Genomic DNA, 18,713 nt, shown 5'->3' with positions numbered 1-18,713 from the left:
CGTTTTTACACGGAGCCGCACGGCGCACCGTTGGAGGAGGGAACGCGAGAACGTTGGCCGTCGCGTAGAAAATTCCGATCGAACGAGCACCAAAATGAGAAAAAGCGACGCTCTGTTGCGTCGGGCGGTGGGATACACAAGTTCAGTGACTTCGCGATGACTAATACGAATTTCATTACTCGACGGCTAACGTTTCCTTCCAGACGCGTTAATGGCGCTCGAATAACGCGAGAACTGTGCGTATTTACCGGCACAGAACCAACAGATCGCGAGAATCATTAACAGTTTCTGTATTACACAGGGTGTCCTGTAATTTCGCGGCACGATCGAACCGTATATCGAGCGATTTATTAAACGTTTCAGCGACACTTTCCCTCGCGGTAGCAACGGTTTCTTCGCTTCTCGCGCTACATTGGCGCGTTCGAATATCTTTGATTCGTTATTTAAAATACTATTTCGCGCGAATGGGCCTTTCTATCATCGGAGAAAAGCTCCGGGCGCGTTGAATGCGATGTTTACGATTCAGAGTTAAACGTGCGCCAGTAATTTCTCGTACGGACAAGAATTATAATCGCAACCGAGCACGATTGATAAGAGCACGAACCGAAACAATGACTGCAATATGCGCCCGTCGATTAGCCTACGATAAACTTATCGAGAGTCGGAAGCCATCGGCGAAAATTTCTTTGCTATACTCCCGTTATTATCCTATATCGACCCCAGGGAAGGGGGGGGGGGGAATTGATAAATACGTATCAGCGTGTTCGAATGTCCTTCGAATTTTTGGATGGATTCCCAAATCAACAGGTTTCGTGGCACCAAAATTCGTCTGCGACGTAGCTCGCATTAAAACGGTAACGCGTTCGAGGTTATTTATTTCCTGTTAACATCGGTCGTCATAATAACAGGCTCGCGTTAAATGCATATGCGTATGCTCTTGTCGCGATAACGTCGGTGAATTATTCGTAAGCAATTAATCTTTGTTAACACGTTTACTGCCAGTCTAAAATCCTAAAATTGTTTACAAGACCAAAACTTTGATTTTAGGCAATTGTAACCTACGCGACATAAAAGTTGTCGTGGTAGTTACTTTTGTAACCACATTGAAATTTACGAAGCTTATTAAAATTTATTTTCCGTAACATTTCAACTTGAGAATTAATTGTTTTAGTTCCACTGTTAAAAGTTCTGTCACCCACATGTAGGTGACGTGGCAGTCAGTGTTCAGGATTAACTGTTAACCACCGCTTACGCCCGCGTCGATGTCGTTTTTTTCACCATAGTTTCTTTACGACTAGCAAATAAAGATGTCAGGATAACGATTTCTAAATAACGTGTATTGTTCGGAATATACCAGAGAGGATCGCGTTTCTGGACGATTCTGGAGAAAACGTATCAAATGTCAGGAGTGAAAGAAACCTTGTGTGTATAATACAGGGTGTCCGGCCACCCCTGGGGAAAATTTTAATGGGGGATTCTAGAGGCCAAAATAAAACGAAAATCAAGAATATCAATTCGTTGATGAAGGCTTCGTTAAAAAGTTATTAACGTTTAAAGTTCCGCCTGTTCTGAATTTTTTTTTCGAAAATGCGCAGGATTTCGGGGGTATGTCTATTCACCAAAAATGATCGTAATTGACCCCCGCAACCGACAATAATTTTTCCAAAACGATTTGAGTATTTTTTTTTTCGTCGAAAAATTTAGGCGCCAAATTAGATTTTCGGTAAGGAATTTTTTTCTCGAAAGTGCGTAGGATTTCGGGGGTATGTGTAATGACCAAAAATGATCGTAATCGACCCCTGCAACTGAAAATAATTTTTCCCAAACGATTTGAAATTTTTTAATTTTGTCGAAAAATTTCACCACCTTCTCGAATTTTTTTCTCGAAAGTGGATGGGATTTCGAGGGTATGTCTAATGACCAAAAATGATTGCAATTGACCCCTGCAACTGAAAATAATTTTTCCCAAACGATTTGAAATTTTTTAATTTTGTTGAAAAATTTCACCACCTTCTCGAATTTTTTTCTCGAAAGTGGATGGGATTTCGAGGGTATGTCTAATGACCAAAAATGATTGCAATTGACCCCCGCAACCAAAAATAATTTTTCCAGATCGATTTGAAATTTTTGAATTTAATTGTTAATTACTTTTATCTAGAATCCCCCATTAAAATTTTTCCCAGGGGTACCGAACACCCTATATAGTAATATTCGATACACACACGGTGCGTAGCAGCTTTCGAAGTATTGTATGCCTTTATACGCGACGCGTTAGTTTTAATAGACGATTCGCTAATTATTTTCAGCAGCGTGTAACTCTTGTCATTGTTGGGTATCCTATAATTGATGTTGAAAGGTTGCAAATGATTTTTAATGTTTCCGTTCTCAATTAAATGCCTCGATTAATCGTTGTACCTTTTTTCTGTTTCAGGTAAGTTCTTCACAATTCAGCGAAGACTGGCGGTACTTAATTAAGTACTTTCGACCCGATTATACGAGGTGCGCCTCTATCGTTACTTAATTCCGTTGATACCGTTGATAGCGATGACCCGTTCGAATGAAAAGTTTTTAAGACTACGACGATTCGAATATGATACGAAGTTTAGAATTCTCGAAAGTCTTGAAGTCTTGAAACCGATTCGAGGTGCATCAAATCCCCCATTAACCGTTGGTAACGTTCGAAACTTCGGATGAATTCAGATTATCCTAAATTATCCTAAACTTTCCACGCATTTATACAGTCCTGTGCTGTACAATAACGTTTTTGCTCAACATACTATTCAAAGTATGCTGTTCAGTCACGATACGTCATCGACGAGTGTCGAGGAGAAAATATTTTCGAATGAGAGCTATATTGAAAGCGCGTTCCCTATGCATGCGAATTGCAACGGTATCGTTCATGCTTCCTCTTTGATGCGCAAAACTAATCGTGTCCCGGCATCAAATCTACCCGCGATACAAACTATGTCTGTTGAATATCTGAAAGATTCAAATCGATGAATATAAATTTGTTTGCAGTCTAATCATCCTTTTACTATGGGTTGATTTCACTCTGTAGATTTTTTTTAAATGCTAAAATTCAAAGCTGTATTCTTATCGTTTACTAAAAATCGATTACTTTCGAATTTTTTACCTCGGCCATTTCTATACGCGTGCATGTACAGAAGTTAGAGTGGATGTTGCAATTTTAGCGTATACAGGGTGTTCGGCCAATCCTGGGAAAAATTTTAATGGGGGATTCTAGAGGCCAAAATGAGACGAAAATCAAGAATACCAATTTGTTGATGGAGGCTTCCTTAAAAAGTTATTAACGTTTAAAGTTTCACCAGTACTGAATTTTTTTCTCGAAAATGCGCAGGATTTCGGGGGTATGTCTATTCATAAAAAATGATTGTAATTGACCCCCGCAACCGAGAATAATTTTTCCAGAACGATTTGAAATTTTTGAATTTAATTGTTAATAACCTTTTAACGAGGGCTCAGTCAAGAAATTGATATTCTTGATTTTCGTCTTATTTTGGCCCCTAGAATCTCCCATTAAAATTTTTCCCAGGGGTGGCCGAGCACCCTGTATACAAATTTATAGATAAAAAAATTTCAGTCATGGAATGGAATATTTCACAACGAACAGATAAAAATTTATATTTGTTGCATGGTTATCTGTTGTTCGAACAAAATGTTGCCCAATTCTGGCTCGAGCTATCGCGCCCTCGTGCATTTCGTTTCATACTTGAAACACAGTACGGCCAATCGGAAGGTAAACGCGTCGTGTGTCGTGCACTCGTTTGCCTCGAGGTCGACCTTGCTAGTACAACGATCTGAAAGTAATTAATTGTGTTCCTCGGCGTGAAATTCCGCTTTGTATTCTGTGGTACATTCAGTCTCGTCAAAATCGTCCTCGATTAGCAAATCTACGACTGTTTTCGAAAACGTAAGACTGTAAGACATGTGCATGCCTCGGTCATTTATTTTCTGTCGGTCCAAATCTTCGCCCAAGTTCTTTATCGATTTACCCGTTTTATATATAATCTAATTTAATGTAATTAGGAACTAATATAATGATGCAGTACGTTTTTATTAAAACTTATACAACTCCGCAAAGAAATAATCGTTTTCTGCACCGCTACTATTCGATTTTGCTCTTCATTGTGCGTCTTCTCAGAATACGAAAGGAACACCGGCCGGTGTCGCGGTGTTGCGTGAGTGCGTGGTGTACGTATCTTCTCAAGGTGAAGAAATAGAATGTCCGGTATGCGCCGGCAAAGAGGAACTCTTTCGCGGAGGGATGAGCGAGCCTGACGACTGGTTCCCTCTTACCTGTTCCCCTCCCGCCCCCCATCCTCGGCACTTTTCTTTTCCCGTCTTCCCCCCCATCTCTCGACCATTAAGGCCGCGTGCGCATGCGCATCCACGCGCTTCCGTCGATGGTCAGCGATGGGACCGATACGACTTGTCCTTCCCGAGAAACGTCGAACGCCAATTCCGTTCTTCGATGTCTTCGATCCGCGCGTTGCGATTATCTAAACAAGCCTGTACAAATTAATCGTTTCGCTACTGTACGCAGTCAAAACGTGGACATATACTTTACCGATAGATCACACATTCCCGGTACAATACGATCTTTTTAAGATTTCGTGCACCCTGGTGCATCTGCGATAGATCGAGTGTGCAATACGTTTACATAGTTTGCATCGAGGTTGAAAGATCTCCCGTGTCGGTACTGTCGTTCTCGAAATAACGGTTTTCCTGTCGTCTGTAGGTAGAATGTCACTTGGAGGTAATTGACAGGTGCATTCGCGTGAGAAACAGACTTTCTTTCGCGGCGTCGTGAATGCACGCGAGAGCGTCGGTCCCATCGCTAGGCGCACGCACGCCAGCGCCGCGTGAAACAACCAGTGGCGTATCAGAGGGGACAACAACGGGAGATATCGAGCGCGTTTTTTAATTTTTGTTCGTCCCTGTCTCCATCCTTAAAACTAGCCGTTCATTTTTCCAACGAATAAAATATCACACGTGTCGCGTATAAAATATACAGTATTACGTAAAAACGATAAACTTTTTCTGGTCGAAAAAAATTTAGCTAATAGCTGGCCGTCGTCGAAACTTTGTCGAAACTTTGTCGAAACTTTGTCGAGCATGCTAATCGATCGATCAAGACCAAGGGGTAAAAATTAATTTCTATACGACGACAAAGCGCGCCTCTGCAAATTGCGATGTGATCGCTACGTCACTGCGTGAGAGTAGTTCGAGTACCTGTACGGTCTATATCTGTTACCATGTTCACTGACTGCATGTGTCTTGGCCGTGAAATAGTAAACGGGATTAAACAGAGTTACAGTCCTAACGCACGGTGAACTTTATCTGTTCGCTTCATCGATTCGGCTCCTATGCATGCGAGAATTTTAGCGCCGTAACGGTGCTTTTAGAAGTTGCCTGGCATATTTGGTATCCAATATCGTGAACGCATATACAGGGTGTTCGGCCACCTCTGGGAAAAATTTTAATGGGAGATTATAGAGGCCAGAATAAAACGAAAATCAAGTATATCAATTTTTCATCGGAGGTTTCGTTAAAAAGTTATTAACAATTAAATTCAAAAATTTCAAATCGTTCTGGAAAAATTATTTTCGGTTGCGGGGGTCAATTACAATTATTTCTGGTCATTAGACATACCCTCGAAATCCTATCCACTTTCGAGAAAAAAATTCGAGAAGGTGGTGAAATTTTTTGACAAAATTAAAACATTTCAAATCGTTTTGGAAAAATTATTTTCGGTTGCGGGGGTCAATTGCAATCATTTTTGGTGAATAGACATACCCCCGAAATCCTGCGCATTTTCGAGAAAAAAATTCAGTACTGGCGGAACTTTAAACGGTAATAACTTCTTAACAAAGTCTCCATCGACAAATTGGTATTCTTGATTTTCGTCTTATTTTGGCCTCTAGAATCCTCCATTAAATTTTTTCCCAGAGGTGGCCGAACACTCTGTATATCGGCGAAATGTATAGATAATACTATCTATTCCGTTTCGACAGGGTCGATTTGGATCGCCGAGACTATTAAGTATTACGCACGAGCCAGTTAAATTCGAAATACAATTAAACTTTACGAGAATACATATTTGTTATTAGGGCAGAGTCACGATATTTTAAGGGGCGTACGCAACAATAGAACAAATATTTTCTCTATACTAATCGATTAACCTTCGTATGCTTCATAAAAAGTACGTATTAGGTCATTCGATAAGCTCGTGCGATGCCTTAATATTTTATCGAGGTATTCTTAAACCCCCGAAGCTTTCAGAATATATAAAAAGATTACGTACTCTGGAAAGTCTAAATAAATACGTTTCTTAAAATTAGAATTAGATACTGGAAAGTCTAACACTTTCGAAGTGTACGAGATCTCTCTAAAAAGTGGAGAAAAAAGAAGATGGCGGAATTCACTCGACGTTATTTACCAAGTCGTTTCTTTTGAGCTTTCGTTGATAACGAATGGGACTCGTCACGCGTGACGAAAGTATTAATAAATCATCATAATCCGCAAATTTCGTACGAAAGAATCGAACGACGGTCGGATCGGGATGGTTTGTTTTTATCGCACGAATGCTTCTGAGAGAAAACCGCGCGAAAACCGTTCCGCGATCGACGATAATAGGTTAGGGTTTGGTCGCGTTTTTAGCAAAAAGACGAAACGTTATCGTATTTGTAACGAGTCCGCTCGCTAATAGAGCGTAACATTCATGGAAAATCGTGTACAGCCGACGCTGTTTGGCCTGGCGTGGTATGTGGGGCATCCTGATCCCTGTCAGCTCCAGCTTTGGGATGTATTAACATAAAAGAAAGCGGGTACCAAACCGCGTCCTGTGAAGACCATTTGGTCCGAGTCGAGTAGTCGAGACGTTTCGAGTGGCGCGAAATTTGAATCAATGGAAACGTTCCTCGTGACACAGCGTGTCCAAGAAGCTAGTAATTTTTTTTAGAACGAATCCAAATGTAAAAAGAAAAGACAATATTTAACTTGCATACATCTAATTAAGATTAATATAGAAAAGGGTAACAGAACCCGCGAATAAAACTATATGAAACGTGTCTGTTAAAGAAACACGATATTGCCGTGAACAAACCACTGATTGGAAAACTGGATACGCTAGATATTTCAAATGACAAGGCACCATTAGACACTATTGATACATTGCTAACATGGAAGGCATATTGATACGCGTTAGTCAGCCAGGGATTATCTTACAAGGTATCTCATGTTGCAGCCGCTCGGAATCGAGAGCTCTTCGGGGTTGTTTAAGTAATTCTGGGTTAAATTATTTGAAAATGTACGAGTTACCAAAGGACAGATAACGGACAATATAGGCCACGCAAATAGAATAAAAATTACTAGAAGAATAAGCGATAGTTCGTTTCGTGAAAAGTTAATATAGGTATTTCTGTCGTTGTGAATAAAAGATAAGTTAATATATCGTCCAATTAGTTTCTGGTTCGATGCTCTCGAGGACAGTCGATAAATTTACGAATTCTAATTACTCGCAAGTACTTTATCAATATCCGTGCCACTTGTTCCTTTTATCCATGCATTCATCTTCAACGATATCTGTTTGCTACACTTATGCGAGTTTCACTTCATTCTTGTAATTTGTACTTGAAATTCTAGAACGTCCAGTTTACCTGTTTCTTTATATTATATGTCGTTCTCCGGTTTTGCTTCGATTTAGATCGTTTTGCAACTCGGTCGACGGGGAATTAAAAACGTCGTCGGACCGATAAAATGGCGCATTAGAAAAAAAAAAAAAAGAAAGGGTAACAAGGTGAAACAACTATTTTAGAAAGTGATTACGAGAGTCGACCGTAGTTTCACGTATGCTGGGCGACTCGATAAGAAGCCCCCACCGTTATCATTTATCAGTGACCTCGTGCGGTCACGCCTCTTCGATTGCGAGAAAGAATCATACCGATCTCTCTATGCCTTCACCCTTTATTTCTGACCGGTTGGTACGACGGATTCGTACTTCTTTCAGAGTGTCAAAAAACTCAAATGGACGATAGTTACCTTCCACAAAATCCAGTGGGACTAGCGACGGTCAACACCTGGCACTAGTTCTTCGTATCTTATCCGCGATGTGTCTTCGTCGAATTAAAATTGCTTACAGGTTGACCTAATATCTGTGGGCGACCTTGACATAGCTACCTACCGTGTTAGAAGCTAACGGACGAAGATCCATTGCGAACGGATTAAAAGTATGGCTGAAACGTCGCGTACAGTCTCGCGAAGATGTAGGTGGGGGGGGTCGTCGAGACGTCGTCAGCTCGGAACAATAAAGGATCGACTTCGTAGAGCTCGACCGAACAATAACGAGACGAACGATTTGCCCGTAGATGCCGCCGGTTCAATTGAACGGCATGCAGACAACGTGGCCGTTGGTCACTGCGAAATAGAGAACGACGTGTGAAATGGGTATCGTGATGTACCGACCGGATGCCACTTCCTGCTTACCACGTCTGCACATCATTGTAACGCGCACCATACCTAGCGATGGGAATAAGACGATTCGAATAAGCTTCCACGAGAGCACGACCTCGATCGTTTTCGAATCGCGAGCACCACGGGCCCCTTGGAATTTTCGCGAACCTCCGAACGTCGTTGGGATGATACAGCTGGTCAACGTGAGTCACCGACACGCTCGACCGATAACTTCTCCGTTTGTCTTACGTCGCGACGGTGTTCTGCATCACTTTCCATTTCAAAGTCCAAAAATTATACTCGCCCGGGGCAAAAGGTCATGTACAACCTGCTACAGTAACGCACTACAATAAAATTCCGATCATTCGGCATAATCGGGACTGGGGCTGTGACGGATAATTGGACTGTACCTACGTATAAAGTTGTAAAAACGAGGAATATAATCACGGATCCCTGGTCATACATTATATTTTCGGGAAAGAATTTTTTTCTCGAAAATGCGTAGGGTTACGGGGGTATGTCTATTCACCAAAAATGATTGTAATCAACCCCCGCAACTAAATATAATTTTTTTAGAACGATTTGAAATTTTTTAGTTTCGTCGAAAAATTTCTCACCTTCTCGAATTTTTTTTTCGAAAATGCGCAGGATTTCGAGGGTATGTCTATTCACCAAAAGTGATTGCAATCGACTCCCGCAACTAAATATAATTTTTTTAGAACGATTTGAAATTTTTTAATTTCGTCGAAAAATTTGTCCACCCATTGGAATTTTTTTTTCGAAAATGCGTAAGATTTCGAGGGTATGTGTTTTTTTAAAGAATGATTCGAAAGTTTTTAAAGCAAGAATGTTTTTACGTAGCCCCCCCTCCTCCTCCAAAAAAAAATAATTCGGTTTATGTAAATCTGAGGAACGAGTAGGTCAGGTAATAGGCCATGCGGGGTCTATCTGTTAGAAAATCGTTCGTTCAATAACCGTCTGGCAATTGGACAGAAATGGGACATTGCACTGTCATGCATAAATCATCTTCAGCGTGCATTTAATAGAACCTCTTCCAATAATTCGTGCAATTAATTGCTCAAGGAAGTGACGTAAGATTGACCTGTTAATCTCTCATTAACGGAAACAAGGAAAGATCGGAAATTACATACACTGTTGTGTTTCGGATAAGTGGAAAACGGACTGGATAATAACGTAATAATATATATAATTGTTCGATAACAATCATGGGTATGTTTTTAAAAACACCAATATCCTGTTAGAGACATAGAAGCCAGTAGCGTAGAAAGCAGCGGTGTCGTCACGTGAGTTTGTTGACATCCGGGTTTCCGGATAGATTTGATCCATTACCACACCCTCTTCAAACAACTCAACTTAACAGAAAATATGCAAATGAACGAAATCGTGTTTCGATTGTGTTAAAAACCATCGAGAAAACAAGATTTTCCCCGGCGTCGATGACGCTTTAATCTGTCTCCGATCTCCGTTAATAAGGCGGTAAAGACGAAAGGGAAGAGAGAGATTGGTAAGTAGTGCAGGAAGTGACAAGGTTCGAATTTCGTGATAAGTGATTTACAACCGTGACTTTCAGTCGGTCTCCGCCGACTTTGCCTTCTCTCTCTCTCTCTCTTCCCCCCACCCCCACCCCCTCTCTTTACCCCCACCCTCTCTGTGTGTCTCTGTCGTTCCATTGGTACACGTTAAACCGTGTTATCACAACTATGCCAAAAATGCAAATCGACGAGAGAGGCCTTTCTAAAGGAGCGTGGAATGCAACGCTCTCGAAAGTCCTGGAAAGGCCTGTCCTGCAGTTACGACAGATGTAGCAACCAGCTGAGAAAGTCCTTCGTGATTGCGACTGGGAAGCGATCGTGTGGATTTATTTTTGGCGTTGCCTGGCAATCAACCGTCCATAGAAAATCTCCCGCGAGCCTTTGATTATCCTGACGAGAAAATCGTTGCACTGATGATACCCGCGGACAGTTTCCCCGCGCCACTTTTCGCGAAGGAGTGACCGCGTTACTGGCACGACGCCATCATTACGCGAACCTCCAGGGAGCTTTGTGTTTTCCGTTGTAGAAAAAGATTAAAGGGATCAGTTCCGATATTTAAATTCTGTTCTCATTCAACGGCGACAGCGACGCGAAACTGAAAATTACGGAATAGTTTGGGCGTCCGAAACTGGAACTGGAACAGTGGTATTTTCGAGTTCTTAAAAAGCGTCTCGTATTTGTGAATTTTTCTATTGGAAAGGAAATGAAAATAAACGCGATTGTTAGATACGAAAGGGTAAGTGGGATCGTCGTGAATCAACAAGACACTGGCCAGATTACGCGATCGATGTTTACTACTTGTGGGTAAACACATTGATAGAAAGGAAGAATCTTTACACTCGGAAGATTATCAGACACTTTCGGGGCCAATCTAACTGAACTTATGCATTATAGAAAACAAATGTATCCCGGTGAATTGATCAGATTAATGTCAAGCTCTGGGCAAAACTTTTTACAAACAAGCATTATCTTATCGTTGCACCCGTAATCGTAATAACCTTTTGAATGTACACCCTCGATCAAAAGTTACAGGTCGCTTGCTCGTTTCAGCGAACTTTGATTGTTCGATGCAAATTATCGAAAATTTTGTTTAGCGATCAGAGTAACGAAGCGAAAACGTATCTGTTTCCCCTATTAATATTCGACCGTAGTGGTCAAGCATGATAGATAAAGAGCAAAGCTGTAATACGCGTATACGCATCATAATTTCACCAAGTGTGCTTCTACGCGAATATATCTTCGAAGATAACTACGAAGAACACGATAAACGTCGAGCATCCCCAGCGATATTGTCCGAAGAATATTTCGCGAATATACGCGAGACCACATTTTCGATCGTTATTTAGCTAGTCTAATTATACTAACTACAGAATGTGGAAGAAATTGTTCGGTAGATATTTGGATTGTTTTAAAATTACTTTGTGAATTTTAAATCGACCCAGGAACGACGAACTCTGAAGTTCAGTGACAGCCTCAGTAGGACGAGCAGCGTAACATTTGATTAAACGTTTCGACCTTAAACGATCTCATTCGTCAATTGTACGAAACGCGTGGTAACATTTGTGAGAACCATCAAGTTATAACCTTCCTTCTAGCTCGATCGATTACAAATTTCAATTACAATAATCGTGTATTAATGTTGAATTGTTAAATACTAGATATCAAAAGATATTTAATATCGAATAGTTGAAGTTCGTTAAAACGTTCTGAACGTAACCCAAACCATTGGATTTACTTAGTTTTTACAATTGATCTCGGAACAACCTTCCAGTTGCCACGCATTCGAACTCGTGCATCGCAATTAAGGCCTATTTGCATCTACCTATGAACAAATTTATCTGGCAACAGACCAACCGATTGTGCTTGCTGCTGCCACGGACTTACGAGAGTCGCTGTAATGTGTTTGCTAAAGACATTAACTGACACGAATTTGCTCTGCAAATGGCTCTAATTAGGAAGGCGAGCGTTGTTCGTTACCAAACCCTACATGTACACGTATTTCCACGCGGAATTATTTAGGGTCGTGATACGATAATCTTCAGTTTTTTTACATCGCTGAAAGGAACGAGCGTAGCAGAAGAAAATCCGCTAGTATAGACGTTTATTCAAAAATTGTGCACAAGCAAATGTAGTTAGTATTATAAATTAATGGTTTTCTCTTATTGCGAGTACACAACTGACGTACTTGTCCTGTCTTCGAGGTTCTGAAGCCGGTGCATACCTATAAATCGTCCAGAATGCTTCATATACGGTTTATCTTGTCACTCGGTTACTCATCATTCCCCTACGCGAATTGTATGCGTCGTCAACGTCTTGCCACTCCGTTGCGCTGGGAAATGTTGTACTTCGCATGACTGCGCTTTCAATTAAGATTATTGCATTCTGTGCTCTCGTGCTATATTTAGAGTATCTAACTTGCGGTACCTAAAAGGATTTATCTACGATATCGTGACTGTAGTGGAATTTGATTTAACCGTATACCCCTCCGTTTTATAAGCAATAAAGAAAAAAGATATCAACGTTGATACACGAAATAATATCAGATGTAGATTCGTATCGAATCGATACGTATTTGCACGCGTAACTTTCACCGTTTGGTCCTAAATCTTACGAAAGTTAATGGTGCATTACTGTACTTGCATTGGGGTGGGATTACTTTATGTATGGCTGTTAAAATATCACGAATATCCAGATACTTGATTAATGCTCGGATAGCGGATGGTCAATAGCCAAGTCGGATCAGAGAATGAACTTTAGCAGATTTCTGTCTCTATATTAAAGTACACGTATGCATGCATGAAGTATAAATTTTACGATTTTTCCACAGAACTGTAGCGTTTCCTCGTAAAGAATATTCGGTACAAGTGCAATTACGCACCGTGGTATGAGTTCGTCGCTGTAAATGGAGGCGTAACAGCGTATGTACGGATCTGTGTAACTCCGAGGATTCACTGTATTTCTTCTTTTGTATTTCAGGGTACGAACGGTCCAAGACCGGCGTACGTGGGTGCAAACAATGGTAACGCCGGTGGCGCCGGGGGCGGCGGCGGTGGCGGCGGTGGAGGCGGCGGCGGCGTCGGAGTGGGTCCAGCAAGTGGCGGCGGCGGTGGAGGTGGTGGTGGCGGCGGCGGAGGAGGCGGGCACGGATTGAAGGGGAACACCGGCGGCGGGCCACGAGGCGGGAACCCCGTGCAGTATCGTGCGAGCGGTGCCGCGGCTTGGGGCACAGTGCCGCCCTCTCACGCGGCTGCTGCTGCGGCCGCGGCTGCCTATCCGTCGTACACGCGGTATCCAAGCGCAGCAGCCGCAGCTGCGGCGGCCGGCCAGATGCCCGTTGGAGCACAGCAACTACCGCCTACGGCAAATCCTTACGCCTCCGCCACCTACGCACAGCACACGTCGGTAAGTCTTCTCTTTTTATCTGCCCTCCCCCCCTCACCCACCTATCACCGTATCTGATAATCTCAAACATCATTACCTCTGGAACGGATACACAGGGCTAATGGGGAATCCCACTGACAAGTGTCTGACAGGGGACACTGCGAACTGTCAGACGCTGATTTCGATGGGACTTTCTATACTATGTTGAAAATGAAGTTTATACCGTACAAGTTTCATAGGTGTTTACCGAACAACGCGAATTTAGTATGCAGTCGAAGTGTCGATTACCGGTGATCGCTGTTTGAACGTATGGACTAAGTGGCGAACGCCCGTATCCACCGCGGCATTCATGTTAAATCGATTTTGACTTGTCAAGTCCTCTCTGTGCATTACACCTTTCATTGAAAATTGATTTACGATTGAAGGAATGAGCTGTAGCACTGGTAACCAGACTTTGCCATGATAGGAGGTATAACATCGAATATAGTACTAAATACGTAACATATTTTTCCATATTCGTTTCTATGTATTTGGAAAAAAAGTCAAGCATGTACAATGCGTTGTGTACTTGAATACTTTATTTTTTACTCGTACTTCTTATAAACTTGATACGGTTAATTTAAACGTTACGTCGTTCGTGTGTAAATGCAGTCGAATTACATAAACAGTGCGCACTATTTTAGTCTGCCTATAAAAAAATGAGTACAATTTAAACTAAATCATTATGTACGTTCGTATGTCCAAAGTTATTGTACGGAACAATCGTTGTACATTCTTGTTGCGTTCCGTGTAATTGAGGAAACCCACCTTTTGTTTTAAACGCAAACCAGATACTTGGAATATTTATAATTCTGATGGAAACGCACGCGCAACCAGTGCAAAAGTTTGTTAGATTTTGCGCAGCGAAAGGGTTAACCCCTTCTTCGTGAACCGGGTGGGGCCATGACAACGCGGCATACTGTTCTCGCATGAACGATGCGCGATCTTTTCAACGTTCTTTCACCGAATCTTTCGTGGAAGATTCTCTCTCTCCTCGATTCTTAATGAGGCTAGTTGATTGATCCTTCGAAATATGTATGTTCTCTACGCGGTACCGTTTGGTTATGTGTCTTGTTTTTTGGAATCAACCGGCACAAATTGCAGAGAATAGATTATTGTAGACAGGTCAGAAAATCATTACGAAGATAAAGTTGTATTTCAATAGTGTGGGGTGATACAGAGAATGAGAAACAAATACAAAAATGATCGCGTGTTTATGCCGTGATGATCTTAACCCTCCTCGTGCCGGGTGGGGCTAGAATAACTTTTAACATTTTGTGAAGCACGATTGATGCACTTTATCTTGAATAGTTTTACCGTATATCGTTTTCTACGAGATAACGTTAATTGCAATTTTTTTTTTACGTTGTATTTTACGATACAAGCTATAATTATTGTCATCCCTAAATCTAAATTTTTTATTGTGTCATTTCATAAATAATTAGTGTACATATGTTTAAATTACATATTCGAAATTGACTAATGTATAGTGAGTGCAAATTCAATGTCCTTTGCCTTGTAATATTCATGTTGTTCATAATTAAGTAATTAGTACACTAGTTATTATGCTTATTAGTATATTATTGTTGACTTAAAATGTTATTTCAAACTTATCATACATTATTTCTTTTTGAATGCATTACAGTATGGTGGACAACGGGTGCCTACGGCCTCCTCTCCAGCTAACACTAATAGTAGTTGTAGCAGTGCTACTGGCAGTCAAAGCGGGACAATGAGCACAAGTCTTAGCAATAATGTTATACAAGGACAACAAGCAGAACAACTATCAAAAACAAATTTATATATCCGTGGCCTCAACCAAAATACAACTGACAAGGACCTCGTAAACATGTGTTCTCAGTAAGTCACTCGTGTAACACCAATATTCTAGATGTTGGTGATGACTTAATAGTTACATAAAATAGTTTGCTTGTATAATTGTATTTTCAAATGTAACTTAGTAGACATTGATACTTAATGCAATTAGGTGTACTGTTTCTAATACATTGTGTTTTTGCAGATATGGAACTATTACTTCTACGAAGGCAATTTTGGATAAAAACACGAATAAATGTAAAGGTACTTCGTTAAATTTTATACTATATTTTTGTTTCATGAGGTGTAAATAATTGTCATCTTTATGAAATATAGCATAAAAATTTGTATAGCATTTAGTGATTTTTTTTTTTTTATTAATTTATATTGTAATTGCGTGTTACAGGTTATGGATTTGTAGACTTTGAGTCACCAGTGGCGGCAGAGGGTGCTGTGAAAGCACTGGTCGCCAAGGGCATCCAAGCGCAGATGGCGAAAGTGGGTATCTGGTTGCTCCGTAGACTGCCCAGTGTACGTTGGTTGTGCATGCAAGTACAGTAATACCAGAGTAACAGTAAACCTTTCTTCTCTTTCTCTTACTTTTCTTCCTTTATTTCTGTCTTCTCCCCTTCTCTCTTCATCTTCTTTCATTTTCTGTTTCTGTCTTCGTTGTTTTTATTTTCTTCAGTCTTTTACCCTATTCTGTGTCCATCTGTGATCCTCCTGTTTTGCATATTTTCATGTACCTTTTACACTCCCAATCGATACATAACTTTTAAATGCCATTAATTTGAGAAAAATTCTTGTTCCAGTACTTCTGTGACAAATATGTATACACAGTACTTTGACACATTACTTATCATATAAAGTTGTATAAGAAAGTACTGATATTTTAATCACAATGTAGATGCCATGGTCGTCTTTTAAGAATCATTTGCAATTTGCAAATAGTGATTTTCAAGACATCTTGTTTAAATCTTCTACATATATATTTAATAAATTTCAAGTATAATGGTGGTAATAGCAATTTACAGTTCTTTTTTATTATAAAATATTATAAACTATCATGAAGTTTACTTAAATAACGAAATAAAGATATAAAATTTATATTGAATTATCACATTGTCGTTAAAAATAATAAACAATTTTTTTCACGTTATTCCATTACATATTAGCTTGAATGTATAATTTTTTTTAGTGTAAAGAAAGTATAAAGTGTTTTAAACAAATGATTAAGTTATCCAATTCCATTACAGTTATCAAAAGACAAGCATGGCATCATCTCCTTGGCATCATTGCTCTGCTCTCAGCCCCTCTAGACATGCTTAGAATTTATATCTTGACAAGAACTATTTAGTATTTCATAATTGTTGCGTTATGTAGGAAAATTGTTTTTAGTATAGCAATGTCAAATTAAAGCAAGATTACAAGTTTTGTAAAGAATATATAAAAAAAAAAATATTGAAAGTATTTAAATATATCGACAAGTGAGAAAGGCTAACAATTAATAATGTAAAAAGACTAATTTAAAAAAAGGAATATTTTTTAAATAGATAAGAGCGCTGCTACTAGAGGGGTGACACGAAATTCAAACTATATTTTCATTGGTAACTAATAAAAAATGACATTAATATTTCAAGTAAACTGATGCTATAAATATTCATATTAAATGTACATTTACGTATAGCACATAAAGATAATATTTTACTCTCGGTGAAAATATAGTAGCAGGCAATTATGCACGATTTAAAGTAAGAGAAACTGTTCTTCAAAAGAAACAGTAAAAGGAAAGACCTCCCTATTGGAACCTATCTCACTTGTCTGAAAATCTCTAGTATTCACCAGTTCTATCTATCATTCTGTCTTATGTACCTACCAAACTATTGATGCTTGTTGCTGTATCTCGGCCACAAATTGCTGATACTGCTGTGTCAACACATTTATAATTCATGTCCGAAAATTGCATTTATTTCAGCACTAATTCAAGCCTTTAGCAAACATCTAATGTACTCAAGTTGTATGTGTCTATGTCCCAAGTAAAAGAATTAATAGCTCACTGTCGTATTACAGAGATTCCAAAATTCTTAAAATATCTCACTAAGATAAATTACTTTACAATGTGACAAGAAACTTATAGATTCAATATACAGGGTGTTCGGCCACCCCTGGGAAAAATTTTAATGAGAGATTCTAGAGGTCAAAATAAGACGAAAATCAAGAATACTAATTTGTTGATGGAGGCTTCGTTAAAAAGTTATTAACGTTTAAAGTTCCGACCGTACTGAATTTTTTTCTCGAAAATGCGCAAGATTTCGAGGGTATGTCTATTCACCAAAAATGATTGTATTTGACCCCCGCAACTGAAAATAATTTTTTTAGAACGATTTGAAATTTTTTTTTTCCGCCGAAAAATTTAGGCACCCTGTCGATTCTTCTTAAAAATTCATTTTTCATTTTTAATAATTTTGTTTGGCGCCCTACAGAAAAGTTGTCTAATACTTTTTTGTAGATACCCATGAGCTCTACTTCAGAAAAAAGTTTCATTGAAATATATTCACAATTGTAGGAGTTATGACTGTTTGAAAATTGGACCATTTATGGGGTTTTTCTCATTTTGCGGGGTCAAGGACCAACTTTTCGAATATTTTTGCGATTTGTACATATTCTCCACCAAAATACGCGTAGTTTGCTTTTTTAAACATCAAAATCGTCCAATCCGTTCAGAAGTTATGATGTTTTAAAGATTCGCATGAAATTTCAGGGAAGCACTTCTAACCTCACATTAGATTTTCGGTAAGGAATTTTTTCCTCGAAACTGGGTAGGATTTCGAGGGTATGTGTAATGACCAAAAATGATTGTACTTGACCCCCGCAATCGAAAATAATTTTTTTAGAACGATTTGAAATTTTTTAATTTTGTCGAAAAATTTCTCACCTTCTCGAATATTTTTTGCGAAAGTGCGTAGGATTTCGGGGGTATGTCTAATGACCAAAAATGATTGTATTTGACCCCCGCAACTGAAAATAATTTTTTTAGAACGATTCGAAAATTTTTAATTTGATTGTTAATAACATTTTAACGAAGCCTCCATCAACAAATTGGTATTTTTGATTTTCGTCTTATTTTGGCCTCTAGAATTCCCCATTAAAATGTTTCCCAGAGGTGGCGGAACACCGTGTATATCATATTCTATTACAGATATAATATAGTACGATTTGTCAAATGTTACAACTTTGTATTCTATTCAGTGGTACGTAAATATCAGAGAAAGATGGCTTACATATATGTTTCAAATCGTGTTGACATTTTTTTTTTTTTACCTACATACGCACATTGCCAAAAGAAAATGTATTGGCTCTTGCCTATATTCATTGCCCCAAAGAAAACTAACTTGGAATGGTTCTTCTAATCTGGCCGCGGTAAAAGCACGGGGTGCCATCAGCAGCTGTGAT

General features: G+C 39.5%; 1 protein-coding gene across 9 annotated transcripts in view; it reads left to right on the top strand.

Annotated features, from left to right (window-relative positions):
* Shep (RNA binding motif single stranded interacting protein alan shepard) overlaps window positions 1-18,713 on the top strand; it is a 42,093-nt gene that overhangs the window by 15,172 nt on the left and 8,208 nt on the right. For 2 of the 9 annotated variants that reach the window (XM_076771082.1, XM_076771079.1), the window contains exons 2-5: window positions 13,002-13,427; window positions 15,091-15,305; window positions 15,466-15,524; window positions 15,667-15,812. In XM_076771082.1, coding sequence (XP_076627197.1) covers window positions 13,002-13,427; window positions 15,091-15,305; window positions 15,466-15,524; window positions 15,667-15,812 — 846 coding nt within the window. The remainder of the gene's footprint in view (window positions 1-13,001; window positions 13,428-15,090; window positions 15,306-15,465; window positions 15,525-15,666; window positions 15,813-18,713) is intronic. The other 7 variants (XM_076771087.1, XM_076771086.1, XM_076771084.1 and 4 more) reach the window with 5 other exon arrangements.

This window comes from Colletes latitarsis, chromosome 8 (genome assembly GCF_051014445.1).
Source record: "Colletes latitarsis isolate SP2378_abdomen chromosome 8, iyColLati1, whole genome shotgun sequence".
NCBI classification, from domain to species: domain Eukaryota; kingdom Metazoa; phylum Arthropoda; class Insecta; order Hymenoptera; family Colletidae; genus Colletes; species Colletes latitarsis.
The sequence above is the reverse complement of the archived record's forward strand: the minus strand, read 5'-3'. Positions and strand labels throughout refer to the sequence as shown.